The sequence below is a fragment of the Cetorhinus maximus genome, chromosome 4 (genome assembly GCF_964194155.1).
Source record: "Cetorhinus maximus chromosome 4, sCetMax3.hap1.1, whole genome shotgun sequence".
Classification (NCBI taxonomy): domain Eukaryota; kingdom Metazoa; phylum Chordata; class Chondrichthyes; order Lamniformes; family Cetorhinidae; genus Cetorhinus; species Cetorhinus maximus.
In genome coordinates this window covers 62080262-62094967 of record NC_135882.1, presented here as the reverse complement: position 1 = coordinate 62094967, position 14706 = coordinate 62080262, and the positions used below count along the sequence as shown (strand labels likewise).

At 40.4% G+C, this 14706-nt stretch overlaps 1 protein-coding gene across 1 annotated transcript in view; it reads left to right on the top strand.

Moving 5' to 3' along the window:
• Nucleotides 1-14706, top strand: part of rbbp8 (retinoblastoma binding protein 8) — a 171942-nt gene that overhangs the window by 81821 nt on the left and 75415 nt on the right. Inside the window, exon 4 of the mRNA XM_078540210.1 lies at nucleotides 5726-5914. Within this exon, the coding sequence (XP_078396336.1) occupies nucleotides 5794-5914 (121 nt within the window). The 5' untranslated portion in view covers nucleotides 5726-5793. The remainder of the gene's footprint in view (nucleotides 1-5725; nucleotides 5915-14706) is intronic.

Here is a 14706-nt window from a genome sequence, read left to right as displayed (position 1 = left end):
CAAACATCTCCTCCAACTTGACCATCCAAAACGGGAGAGGGTTAATTTGGGAAGGCACCGAACATGCAGAGGCCAAGTTAAGGCGGCGGAGAGAGTGCAAAAACCCCCAAGTGACTCATCTAACTGACCCTTCAAGCAACACTCCCCACATGTGGCGGAGTGTGGAGATTGCTCATTGGACTTAACAGCCATCTCGATTCCACTCCAGCTCAATGGGTCCCAAGTCATCCCCGAACCCAAGGGACTGCCTAAGAAAGAGACTGGTGAGTGCTATCTAACTTGAATTTATACAGTATTTCTTTTATACTTTGATTTTTTTGTGTAAGTTATTTCAGATAGGAATACACTGTGCTGCACATGTGGTACAATATTTCAACTTGTACATTTTCTTCTGGGTTGGAAATGCCCATAGGAACCTAACTCCAGCTTTAACATTGATTCCTATGGGAACCCATGATCCATTAAGTCGTGATTTTCAGGAATGCAACCATAACTTTGAGGACCCACCTAATGGGCCTGCAATCTGAAGCATTTGTGCATTTCTTTTGTCCTCACCTCTACACACCCCCATCCCACCCCAGCATACCTTCACACAGCAACCAATGTGCAACTCCTCTACAGTGCTCTTGCAGTGCAAATGCCAGAAAATGTGACAGAGGCTGTGTCCTTAATGTGCAGTTTATTACGTGTGCTTGCCCTATATGCGTAGGTGCAGTTTTTCAGGTTGCAACTGGCCTGCAGAAAGCAGTGGGGATGCAGGCCAGTAGTTGCTTTTCATCTCTGTCCACCTAGTTCTATACTCTAGGTTTTAATGTTTAGCCCTTTCATTTCCACCAAATTTGGTGGTGAATCAGTGTTTATTTACATTTTGTCGCTGGAAAAAATAAAATTTAACCTATAACAGTGCAGTGTAGTAATTATGGTTTTGTTTAGTGTGTAATGTACCTTTTAAGAATAATCTTTGTTAAGGAAGATCACATGATCTGTAGTATCCAATCGCGGTTACCTCAGCAGTCAGTCTAGAGATAGATTTGGAGTTGAAAGCCCATATGTAGTTGCTGCTGAGAAAATTGTAAATAAACTTAGTGTTTCCACCCAAGAAGTGCCTGCAGATCAACTCTATCATTAATAGTAGCAACTCAGCCACCCTTACAACAAACAGTGAGATGAACAAAGCTTGTCCAGTCTCATACTGTATAGCTTAAGGACATAAACAGCCGTCAAATGGAGACTTCAGTGGTATTTTGAACTTTACTTTTGAGTTGAATACCTGACTTTTATTCTATTGATACTTCATGTATCAAACTCAAAAAATTTATGGTGCATCTGAATCAAATGCAATATTTGAACATTGTGTGTTAAAACTGGCTCAAAATTTTATTGAGCGAGAGTTGTGTTCATCCGCTTAACTTGGAAGCAGAGAGTCCCAGCTGTATTGGAAGTTGACATTGTGGCCTGTTTTTGTATATCAGGCTGATTCCTGAATCACCTCTGTAGGTTGAACTTTCCTTTGATGCAGACTGGTTGAACTAGTTTCTGGTCGAGTGAAAAACCAGTTCAGCTGGGCTGTTATGCCAACAAATTCTGGTTTGATGCCTGGTCCCAGGGAGTATACAAACCTGCTCAACCAGTTGTGAAAAGCATATTGGGTTATCCATTGTACATTTACATATATGCCCTAGCAGAAACAGACAGCTTGAGCTGAGCAGCAGTTTTCTTAGTGACCGAGTGTGGTCCATGTATATTGCCTCCTGTAGTACATGTGTGAGGATTGTAGTTCCAGAAAATGCCAAGATAAATGTTCACTAAAAAGGTTTTCTCACAACTTAAGTTTAAAGGTACGTAGCACATAATTTTATTTTAAGTTATATTTGAATCTTCGGTATTAAGCTTATGGTATGACATTTAGATATCCTATATGAAATAGGATGAGATGTCGTCTCTGTAAATTTTGAAAATAGTAATTTTATTGTGTTGTAAAAGTTTTCTTTCCAAAAGAAATGTGATAATCTCTTTATTTTGTTAAACTTAGCTTTAAAGTATTAATCTATTGGTCAGGAAAATAACTTGCTGTGAATGGGGATCTAATAATTTTCTTGTGCGCGAGGTATATAATCCATTATGTTAAAACTCAGAAAACCAGCACTCTTGATTTTCATTTGGTAATTGATTAACCAGTCGTAGTCCAGTAGTACGTGAGAAGCTGAATAGAAAGGAATGAGGGCATGTTTTGTCATGCCTAACAATACTGGAAATCTCTGGTTTTAAAATAAATTATGTTTTTCGTCTTGGTCACTGGACTCCAATTCTATTTCATTCATTAATTTCAGTCCCTTTTCCTTATGCTGTAAATTACTTGGACAGCATTGAAGTACAGCAGCTCTTGGCACTAACTACAGTCATTAGAACTGCAGAGTACTAAGTTGGCAACGGCTTTGGTTGGCTATAAGTGTGTAAGTGAAAGAAGTGTATGATACTACGATAATGCATTCATCAAATAATGAAAGCACCCAATCTCGAACAGTTAGTCTGCAACAGACCCAGCCATTAGGCAAGGAAATCCCCAGTGGTGAAAAGCTTGAAGAACCATAGGTCCAAAGTCACCTGTTCCTTGCAAGCATGCTACATGTACCATTTATCAGGTTTCAAGTTATTACGTACAATATCCCAAAATATTTTTTGAAAAAAATTTAATTTGCATACTACTGTGGACCATGTTTGTAAGGACCCTCTTAAGGCACTTTCATATTGATGATGTGCAGTCAGCAGAAAATATCTTAGTTTTTGGATGCATTGTGAGTCTAAACCTGATGGTGTGCAACCTCAGTGATCTGTCTGACCCTAAACTGGGCTCAGCTTAAAACAACACACCTCGTCCATTAACCAGACTGACTGTTGCTTTCTTGCCACCTCATTCCTCTCACTGGCAGCATCCTCTCTCGGACGTTGTCACTTCCAACATCTTCCTTTCTAGAATTTCAATTTCCAATTTTCTTAAAATTCTGCTGTTTGTACCCTATTATACACCAATTCCTGCTCACCTATCTTCCTTTCCTCGTTGTCCTCCGTTTTCCACAATGCATTGATTTCAAAATCCTTGAACTTGTTTATAATTCCTTTTGAGGCTTTGTTCTACTCTGCTTTTGCAGCCTCCTCTGGCCTTGCAGATGATTGAAAAGCTGGGATGCACCGTGCTCGCCATTGCTGACAGAGCTTTCAATCATCATATTTCTGCATTCTTGAATCTTGTTCCTAAAGACTTTTTGTCTTGCCTCGCTTTCACAAAACCCGAATCTTCAATCATCTCTAACTCTCCTAATTTCTCATTATTTTTTCTTCCATCTTTTGACGGTGTCCATTTGTTATTTTACAGGCACCAAACACTGTTGTCAGAGAAATATCCTCATATCATCGTGAAATTTTATAGTCCGGTTTACACTTTTGCCACAGGTATTAAACAAAGTCCAGACCATCCAGGAGCTCTGTCTTTTGTGACATATTAAAATTATCTCTTTACATGTTTGGACTCTGAATACAAAGTCATTAACTTATCATTGCCTCTAAAATATGCGGGTATTCGGATTGGTTTTAATACATTTGCACTTAACATCAAGTCTGTTCAATTTAAATGAGCAGAAACTCTAAATGGGCTTTGATACAGGCTCATGCACTGCCCCACACAGCTTTTCTCTCTCTACTGAAGCCAGCTGATCCAATATGTCCATTTGTTGTAATGGGGAATTTTGCTTTATTTAACTTCAACGCCTTTTCTAAGTTATTTTCTCCTTTGCTTTGGATTCTCCAATGCCAACTGATAGAAATTAAATTAATGCAGATTTGAACTATTTTTTTAAGGGCAAGGTTGTTTGGGGGAACATGTGAGAAAGATTGACTGACTGCATCCATATAATGGATGGCAGGCCACAGCAGAGAGGATGTCACAATTAAACAGGGTGTTGAGTTTTCAGGGACAGAAAATGCCAGTGGCAATCTGTGTTCCACTATTTTGGTCTATATTTCAGCATCCTGTTTAATTATTTCTTTAATTCTTAATTATCACCTAATTATCTAGATCAAGGGTCTCGCCCACAATAACTTTGTTCTATTTGTTTTATTTCTTTCTTTGTCATTTTTGAACTTGGGTGGGTCTGGAAGGGCTGTTCTTAGTGTTCTCCTTCATTGGTGGATAGTTTAAGGACATTAAAGACTTAATTAGGACAGCATAAACCTGATTCATCTGGTGTCAGTTGTGGCTCAGTTCATAGCACCCTCGCCTTTGAATCAGAGGGTTGTGGGTTCATGTCCCATTCCCGGAAAAACCAAGAACTGTGATTGTACTCAAAAGAAGTTGCAATCTGTGACTGTTGGTAACTGGAAAGAGTTTCCTTAAGTTTAGAGGTGTCAGCTGTGGCTCAGTTCATAGCACCCTCGCCTTTGAATCAGAGGGTTGTGGGTTCACGTCCCACTCCTAGAAAAACCAAGAACTGTGATTGTACTCGAAAGAAGTTGCAATCTGTGACTGTTGGTAACTCGAAAGAGTTTCCTTAAGTTTAGAGGTGTCAGCTGTGGCTCAGTTCATAGCACCCTCGCCTTTGAATCAGAGGGTTGTGGGTTCATGTCCCACTCCTGGAAACCAAGAACTGTGATTGTACTCGAAAGAGTTGCAATCTGTGACTGTTGATAACTCGAAAGAGTTTCCTTAAGTTTAGAGGTGTCAGCTGTGGCTCAGTTCATAGCACCCTCGCCTTTGAATCAGAGGGTTGTGGGTTCATGTCCCACTCCTGGAAAACCAAGAACTGTGATTGTACTCGAAAGAGTTGCAATCTATGACTGCTGGTAACTCGAAAGAGTTTCCTTAAGTTTAGATGGTTGAGGGGTGATCTAATAATTAATATTCAATGAGAATTGATAGTGTAGATACAGAAAAACTGTTTCCTTTGGTGGGGAACCCAGAACAAGGGAGTATAATCATTATAATAGAAGCTAGGGCAATTAGGATTAAATTCGGGAAACTTTGTTTTTGCATAAAGGGAAGTGGAAACCTAGACTGGTGTTCCTGAAAAGGCTGTGGATGCTTCATAGCCACTCCACTATCATGAGTGTAACTTCCAAGTGTCTTTCTAGGTCTTCCCCTGCCAATTCAATTCCATTCATTATATATTTGAGCTACACATTTTTGATCTTTGATTCGTGTACAATAATTTACATTGTTAAATTGCATAACTTGCCTTATTCCTATCATGTGCTATCTTTCTACAACTTTTCCTATTAGAGTTATAAATAAATTTCACGAGTTTACATTTAGTTTGCACATCATTGAAGTACATAAGAAGCAAAACTACTGGGTTCAGTTGCGTTGCACCCTGGCTGGATAGCATGCTGGGATTATACCTGGAAAATCTGAGCTACAACCCAGCATAAATCCAGGAATTACACCAGGGATATTTGTTTACATAGATGGTGATCAACAGTTTTAATGGGTTGCTTGGAAGAGTGTTTTGCAGCCAGGGTATTACTTTTTAAAGATAAAGCTATATATATATATTGCAATTGGAAAATTATATAGACTTTTCCCAGAATGATTCAGATCAAATGAGCTGAAGGGCCTTCATCTGAATCTAACTATTCACACTCTGGAGAAGAGAGGAAATTGGGTGCAGAAGAGGGAAAATATTTTTTCTGTCTTTTAATCTCTAAAATCAGTTTTACCTAATCTGTTTTGCAGGTGAGAATTGATTAAGAAGATTTTTAACTGCAGCATGTAGCTTTGAAGATCTACATAAAAACTATACCATGAATAACTCCAGTGCAAACTGTGGGAGTCCAGGCACTGGGGGCACAACTGAAGCTGCCTTAGATGTGTTTAAGGATGTTTGGACTAAACTGAAAGAATGCCATGACAACGAAGTACAAGGTACACGACAATCACTTCAACTGGATTAACATCATTTATCACCTTAAAATTGTGTATAAAATCCAGTAATGTAAAGCTTGAGAGGCTTTGTCTCTATATCCAAATCATTAGCGTTTTCTTGCATCATTCTGCACTCCTTTTCATGGGCGTTTGTTGGAACCTGCCTCTGCTTTTTGCTATAGCAACATAATATCCTAATTAATGTATTTATAACAATGGGTAATACTTCAGTAATAATTTGCAAAAATACGAACATACGAATTAGGAGCAGGAGTAGACTACTTGGCCCTTCGACACTGCTTTGCCATTCAATAAGATCGTGGCTGATCTGATTGTAACTCCAACTCCATTTTCCCGCCTACCCCGATAATCTTTCACCCCCCACCCCCCCCACCCCTTGCTTATCAAGAATCTATGCATCTGTGCCTTAAAAATGTTCAAAGACTCTGCTTCCACCACATTTTGAGGAAGCGTGTTCCAAAGGCGCTCAACCCTGAGAAGAAAATTCTCCTCATCTCTGTCCTAAATGGGCGAACCCCTTATTTTTAGACAGTGGCCCCTTGTACTAGATTCTTCCATAAGAGGGAACATTCTCTCCACATTGACCCTGTCAAGACCGCACAGAATCTTGTATATTTCAAAAAGCTCAAGAGTTTCTGTTTTGTTTTTCTTTACTGATATCTAAATTCTTGCTGGGATATAGTTCTGAGTCAGGTTGCCCTTCAGGCTGTATTCTTTTTCAGAGCATAGTATATTGCGGTTAATTGTCTTTTTGATGCTGAGGAAAGATCATAACAAACCCTGCAAGTGCTCTCACTTAATCTAACCACGTAGGCACAAGGTGTCATTGGATACCAACCAGGTGGAAATGCTGGCTGACTTTCATTCTGTTTTTCCTTTCCCCTACCCTAGAAGCACTGAGGCCATTTGTCATGGGCATATATGCACCCCTCTCCTGTCTGATATCCACAAACTTTGCCTGAGATCTTTCTAGCCTACATAAATCAATTCTATTAGAGTCATGGACCAGAGACTGAGGAAAAATAGTGGAAATCCATGAAGGTCAGTTCAGATTTGTGCCTGGAAGAAGCTCCACTGATGCCATTTTTTGTTTTGAGACAAGTGATGGAGAAATATCGAGAAGGCCAATGCAATTTGAAGATTGTATTATTTGATCTAGGAGACTTAAGGCTGGGTGCTTAGGGAAGAAGCCTGGAGATGTGGTAGAATTCACGGAGTTCTGAGAGGTACGTACAACTATTACAGGACGTACAAGGAATGCCAGACAAGACTAAGAAGCAGTGTGGGGAGAGTGAGGGTTTCAAAGCCAAAGTTAAATTACACCAAGGATTGTCCTTGAGCCCCTTTCTCATCCTGATTGTCATGGATGTTCTAACTGAGCAAGTGAGATAGGTAGTGTCATGGTTAAAGACGTTTGCAAATGACATTGAGCTTTGTGGTGAGGATGATGAGAACATGATTGAGTATCTGGAGAACCAGAGAAAAGTACTGGAAGATGGGTATGAAGATCAGTAGACCAAAGACCCAAATTATGGACTGTCATTTTGAGCCTAGGGAAGAGGATTAGAGTGAAGGCGTAAAGATTATGGATGAATACTTAGAGAAAGTGAGTAGCTTGAAGTACCTGGGGTCAGTGGTGCCAGAAGCTGGAAGTATGGAAATGGGAATTAAGCAATGGATTAGTTCCGGTGTGAGTAACTGGAAGAAGTGCAGTGGAGTCTTGTGTGATGGAGAAGTATCACTGAAGCTGAAAGGAAAAATCTACAGGACTATTGAGACTGGCCTTATTGTATAGTGCAGGATCTTGGGCAACATCAAGAAGAGAGGAACGGCGACTGGATACTAATGAGATGCAGATGCTGAAATGAATGTGTGGAGTAGTGAGAAAGGACAAAATCAGGAACCAGCACATCACTGTGTCCCGGCCAGAAGACAGGAAAGAAAATACTTTCTAAGGTAGAGCTCCGGCCAACGGAGACGGTATGTCTGCAAAGGACAAAAGGGACCCTGACTCCTCTATTAAACCTCAAGATTCCAGACCTGGGAAAATACATCGTTTGACCAATGCCCAGGGGAAGTGGGAGTTATGCCACATGATCTCCCCCAAGCTTCTAAACCTCTAATGTTGCCATGTGGAACTGAACCCAGGCAGTCTACCATTTTATCATCTAACAAGTAGCTGTAGAAAGAGTTCTGTCCCTCATCTACACTGTGAACTACTGGAACATTGGAACTTCTGTAGCTGTGCCTTCAAGACTAATTCATCTCTATGTGCCTTCTCCCATCGAGGAAGTCTTAGTTTCTGCAAAGTCTGATCACCCTGCAACAGTTTCAGCCTGCTAACCTCTGAAGGAAGACACCACTTGGCTTTTGATTCTGGACTTGCATGATACCATAACTCTTATTTTTATCGTGGTCTTGTCCTGTACCCCTTTATTTCCCTAATCCCTCCTTTATTGTATGAGTGCAAAAAGGGACAGATGTTGCAAAACCCCTTTCCCGTGTTTTGTATGTGTGTGAAATAAACCAACCCCCTTAACTGCAGATTCACAGGCCTATATTTTTATGAATAAATAACCAAATAATTTCTTGAACATCAATTCTTTTACATTAAGGAAAGAAGCTGACCTAGAGAGAACTTGGAACTGCCAATGTCGCACCCCTGTGCTGAAAAGTATCTTTAATGACAGAATAACAGATAAAACAAACTCGAGAGAAGGTAATTAATAGAGGATTGGATAACTCCAAAACTGAAGGGTTGGAGAAAATATGCCACTACGTATAAAGGGGAAATCAAAAACACCTTTCTGTTTCCGGGCGGTTAGTGAGAGGTAAAATCAGGGCAGTTCAACTCGATCTCCCTCCAGCCCATAACAACGGGGTCAGTGAAGATTGTGGAAGAAAGAGAGTAGCCGAGAAGAGATTGAATCTGTTGCAGAGAGAAAGCGAAAATGTTGAGGTGAGTGAAAGAGCTGGAACTACCAGGAAGGAGGAAAAGACAAATATCTAAGACCAGGTTGAAATATGCGGTGGCGAAAGACTTAAACACAGTGGGGTTGGAAGAGGAATGGGTTGCTGATGGGAGCAGATAGAGAAGGGTGATCAACCAGCATTGTGGTGACCCCAATTAAAATGGAAAAAACTGAAAGAATTTCTAATTTCTGTTATTTTTAATTGAATATTGCACCTTGCTGCATAGGTGTTTTATCTGTTATTCTGTCATTAAAGATACTTTTCAGCACAGGAGTGTGACATTGGCAGTTCCAAGTTCTCTCTAGGTCAGCTTCTTTCCTTAATGTAAAAGAATTGATGTTCAAGAAATTATTTGGTTATTTATCCATAAAAATGTAGGCCTGTGAATCTGCAGTTAAGATTCTCTGTTTTTGCATTGGAAGTGTAGTGAACTTGTAGCCCTTTGAATTCACATTCGTAGAATGCAATCTCTGCATTAAACAGCACAGCAGGCTAGCACCGAATGGAAAGTTACGAATGCAGGTAAAGGTACCAGCTTTTTAAAAAATCCACATTTTTCATGAATGTCTGGAGGTGATGGTTAAATTATTTTGGTTTCTTTCCTTGCGGATTGGGCTGGAATTGATAGGTGGAATAAATTTGAGCAGGGCTTTTCCTGTGAGTCTTCTATAACTCGGATGAGTTGTGGAAGTCCTGGAAAAATAGCATTTGAGCTGTTTTTTCAGGATTTCTGCAGCTCTTCCACCAATACAGCAGATAGGTCAGAGAATCCTGATGGAAAATCTACCCCGTGTGCTTTGGCCAACCTTTCTCTTTATTGGTTGAGTAAACTCAAGATAAAAAGGAAGTGAGGAAGGGAGATTCCAGAGGCTCAGAGCTGATTTAGTTGTCATTGTATCTTAAACACACTATATTCTCCCCTTGGAATCCTCTGTACACTCTTGAAGTTGGATCAGGTTGTACAATACTTTAGTGAGACCATTGTTGTATGGTGTTCTCCAATGGCACCAAGTAATGCTGAGCCACGTATGGATCCATACACTTTCCCTCAGCTGATGCTTTCCATTTTTTCTCTCATCTCCTGTCTCTCTCCCCCTCCTCTCTCTCTTTCTTGGAATTCTAGCTCTAGTCTCCACTGCTCCAGCTGTATCCTTGCTAATGCTAGCCTGTCTGTTTCAGATTCTATGCCTGCCTCTGGTTCTTCAAATGCAATTTCAAAATGGTTGGCCACAAGTTTTCGCATTTTGGATTTCCTAGCTTTTGAACAGATTTTTACCTTTAAATGCCCAGCTATACTCAAAGTTTCAATGGATGGAGCTTGTAAACTGCCCCAAGTTACCTCATTCTGTTCTAGGACGGTATTAGCTTTAAATATGGACATTCTTGGTACTTTCTTATGGCAATCTGCAAAAAAAAACCTGTATTGAAGCTTTTAAATTACTTCTAACATGAACTTTGTTTCCCGCTTCCAAACTCTCGTTTGTCTGTGGGTTGATCCCAAATTTCTGTTATGATCAGTTGAGGAGAAGTCGAATGGCTCCCCCCCTTCCTCGTTTGACTTTTTTGTTTGAAAAGGATATAGTTTTACAATTTTGTGACTACTTCACTATTTATACGCTGTGACCATAAAAGAATGAATCGGACAGCTTTTCTTAAGTTTAACAAAGAATGAGGTTAGCTTTATTATACTTAAAATGATCTAAGTAAAATAATAAAATAAGCTCCAACTTTCTCGCACACAGACACAGGTTACAGAGTGGGAAGGATAAGTTAGAACCATAGAAAAGTTACAGCACAGAAGGAGGCCATTCGGCCCATCTTGTCCATGCCAACCCGAGGACACCTAGGTGCCCTTTCTAATCCCACCTTCCTGCACCTGGCCCATAGCCCTGCAGCTTACAGCACTTTAGGTGCAGATCCAGGTACTTTTTAAAAGAGTTTAAAGTTTCTGCCGCTTCGACCAACTTAGGCAGTGAATTCCAGACACCCACTACCCTCTGCATAAAAAAGTTCTTCCTCATGTCCTCCCTATACCTTCTGCTACTTATCTTGAATCTATGCCCCCTGGTTCTAGAATTCTCCACCAAGGGAAACAATTTTATCCTGTCCACTCTATCTATTCCCCTCATAATTTTGTATACCTCGATCAAGTTACCTCTCAGCCTTCTTTGTTCTAAGGAAAATAACCCCAACCTATCCAATCTCTCCTTGTAGCTATACTTTTCTAACCCTTGTAACATTCTTGTAAACCTCCTCTGCATTCTCTCCAGAGCTATTACGTCCTTCCTGTAATGTGGTGCCCAGAACTGCATACAATACTCCAGTTGTGGCCTCACCAGTGTTTTATACAATTCCAACATTATATCCTTATTTTTATATTCTATACCTCTGCCAGTGAAGGTGAGCATTCCATATGCCTTCTTTACAACCTTGTCTACTTGAACTGCTGCCTTCAGGGACCTGTGTACTTTACGCCAAGATCTCTCACTTCATCTACCCCTCTTAGTATATTCCCATTCATTTTGTAATCCCTGTAATTGTTTGACCTCCCTAAATGTATGACCTCACACTGCTCTATGTTAAAATGCATCTGCTACTTTACCGTTCACTCCACCAACCCATCTATATCGTTTTGGAGATTATGGCTATCCTCTACACTATCCACTACTCGGCCAATCTGCGTGTCATCTGAAAATTTCCCAATCTTGCCCCCCACGTTCACGTCCAAATCGTTAATATATAACACAAACAGCAAGGGTCCCAACACCGAGTCCTGTGGAATACCACTTGAGGCAACTTTCCATTTGCAAGGGCATCCATCGACCATTAACCTTTGTTTCCTGTTACAAAGCCAACCTTTTATCCAGTTTGCCACATTACCCTGAATCCCATGGGCTTTTACTTTCCTGACCAATCTGCCATGTGGGACCTTGTCAAATGCCTTGCTAAAATCCATGTACACAACACCCACTGCACTACCTTCATCAACCCTTCTTGTCACTTCTTCAAAGGATTCAATCAAATTTGTGAGGCAAGACCTTCCTTTAACAAATCCATGCTGACCATCCCTGACTAGTCCATGCCTTTCCACATGATAGTTAATCCTGTCTCTCAGGATTGACTCTACTAATTTGCTCACCACCGATGTAAGACTAACTGGTCTATAATTGTTTGGCATTTCCTTTGATTCCTTTTTAAACAATGGAACTACGTTTGCATTTCTCCAGTCCTCTGGTACCTCCCCTGTATCTAGAAGATTGGAAAATCATCCTCAGAGCATCTGCTATCTCCTCCCTGACTTCCTTCAGCAGCCTCGGAAACAATCCATCTGGCCCTGGTGACTTATCAACTTTCAAGGATTTCAACCCTTTGAGTACTTCCTCTTTCTTTATGACTATCCCGTCCAATGTCTCTCAGTGTTCCTCCTGGACTACTATATCTACATCCTCCCTTTCCTTTGTAAACACGGAGACAAAATATTCATTCAGAACCCTTCCCACAGCCTCTGCATCTACACACAAGTTTCCATCTTCATCTCTGATAGGTCCCACTTTTTCCTTAACTAACCTTTTAGCATTAATGTATTGGTAAAACATCTTTGAGTTATCTTTAACTTTACTTGTTAATCTTTTTTCATGCCCTCTCTTTGATTTCCTTATTTCCTTTTTTACTTCGTCCCTGCACTTCCTATATTCGTCTAGGCTATCTGCAGTGCTTAGTTCTTTGTGCCTATCGTACGCTTTCTTTTTCTGTTTGATCTTCCCCAGTATTCCTCTAGACAACCAGGGAGGTCTAGGTTTGGCAGCACCACTCTTTTATTTTTGTAGGGGACATGTCTACTTTGTACAATTAGAGTCTCGCTTTTTAGTGCTTCCCACTGGTTTTCCACTGTTTTATCCTCCAGCAGTGCTGTCCAGTCCACCTCAGCCAAGTCCCTTCTCATTTCTGTAAAATTTGTCTTCCCCCACCCAAGTTCAAGACTTTTACTCCATAAAAGTAAAAGTGATATTTTGATGACTTGCTGGCTTCAGACTGAATTTGGCGGTCTTGGTACCTCCGATCAAAGATGTCGATAAATGAGTTGGTTGTTCTTCTGAAGTTCTGGATTCTTTTAAGAAATCTGTCTGCAGCAGTGCACCCCTCAAAGCGTACCAGGTGAATTGGAGAGAGAGGGAGGCAGAAGGGATTCTACTTGTCTTCTCTCTCAGCTGCTTGCTCTCTATTCTGCTGAGAAATCATGTGCTTAAAACATACAAAGGGTTGGCTTGTCATGTGATCTTCCTTCTCCAACTGTCAGAGATCCAAAAAAGGACATTATTCTGTATTCCAAGGGTGACTTGATTAGCTCATGTCTGGAAAGCTGTCTTAGCCATGGTCTCATGTCCAAGCAATTAGTCTTAATGCCCATCTCCAACAGTTGAATACCTTAGGCGATTAAAACCTTGTTAAATAGGTCGGAAGATGTTAGCCCTTCACACTCCTCTAAACTTATTGTCTTTGATGGGTTTTGCAGACAGACTGTCTCCACTCCATTGAATTTGAATGTAGAATGTAAAGTAATACAAATTGGGGTTAGCCACCTTGGGCAGTGAGTTCAAGTCACTTTAGTCTGTGTTTTTAAATCTGTTCTTAAAAATTCAAATAGGGTTTCCAGCCAGTGAATTAAAATCATTACTTGACATGAAGCATGTCTTCGTGGCAATGGTCTGTGATGGAGCGATGCATACATTGCTTGGCTAGGTTTTCCAATGTTCACTTTGGAATTGAAGCAGCATTTGTTACAGATACAGAAGATGGTTATAGGTGTGAGAAGACTTCAGATGGTGGCACAGAAACTTTAAGCGAATCTGACAATAGCAAACAAGTGCTGGGCTCCCTGTTGCATATTTATTTTTCTCATCAGGCCCAGAGCAAAGGTTCACCAACAGCTCTTCTATGGCTTTGGCCAGGGAGCAAGGCCATGTAACAACACACAGTGCATCACTGCAGGTCCACCGTCGGACTCTAGGAAAATTGTCAATTTTCCCCCTCTGACTGGTTTATGTTTTTTATTCATTTTCTGATTAGGATTCTGTAGCAAGTCAGGAATTTGCAAATGTAATTGTGGTATCCCATCATTAACCTCATAAATCATAATTTCTGAATATCCTAATCTATCTTTCCTTGCCTAGTTTGACTTGTTTCCTCACGAACCCTTCTCTCAACTCATCTCAGATCCTGAACCTTGTCCCAGTGTGTTTGATGGTGTGTGGTTGTTAATTGACAGTAATTCAGATCATTGTTTATTGTGGCTTTTTGTAAGCCTTTCATTGAAGGTGCTTACAAATCAAGTGGAAGAAACCAGCTCTGTTGGCCTGCATCTTATAGCAATTTCAATCTTGCATGGCTCTGTAGCAGGAGTTTCCACTAGATTGCACTTTTTTGGCACAATTCCTTTAAAATCAGCTCAATTGATAGAAAAGCTAAAAGAATTTCGAGCGCACATTATATCCAGTTTCCATATTAGTTTGTGTAATGTTCTAGAAGCTGGCCCTGCCAACAAAATTGGCCGCGCCCTCTGAATCACCATTGCACAATTCTGCTAATTTCGCCAGTTTGTTGGCTTTGGCGGAGGTTCTTAAAATCAAGCTTGTTTTTGAGTCTTTTACAGTTACTTAAAATCCGGTTACTTACAGTTGGTGGACTAGGCACGCTGATTAAAAAAAACTTAATTTTTATGATTAAATCCATGTTCAGCTGTATTAATAAAACTACTCAGTTACCACTCTTAAATATATTAAGGAATCTGTATGATGCTC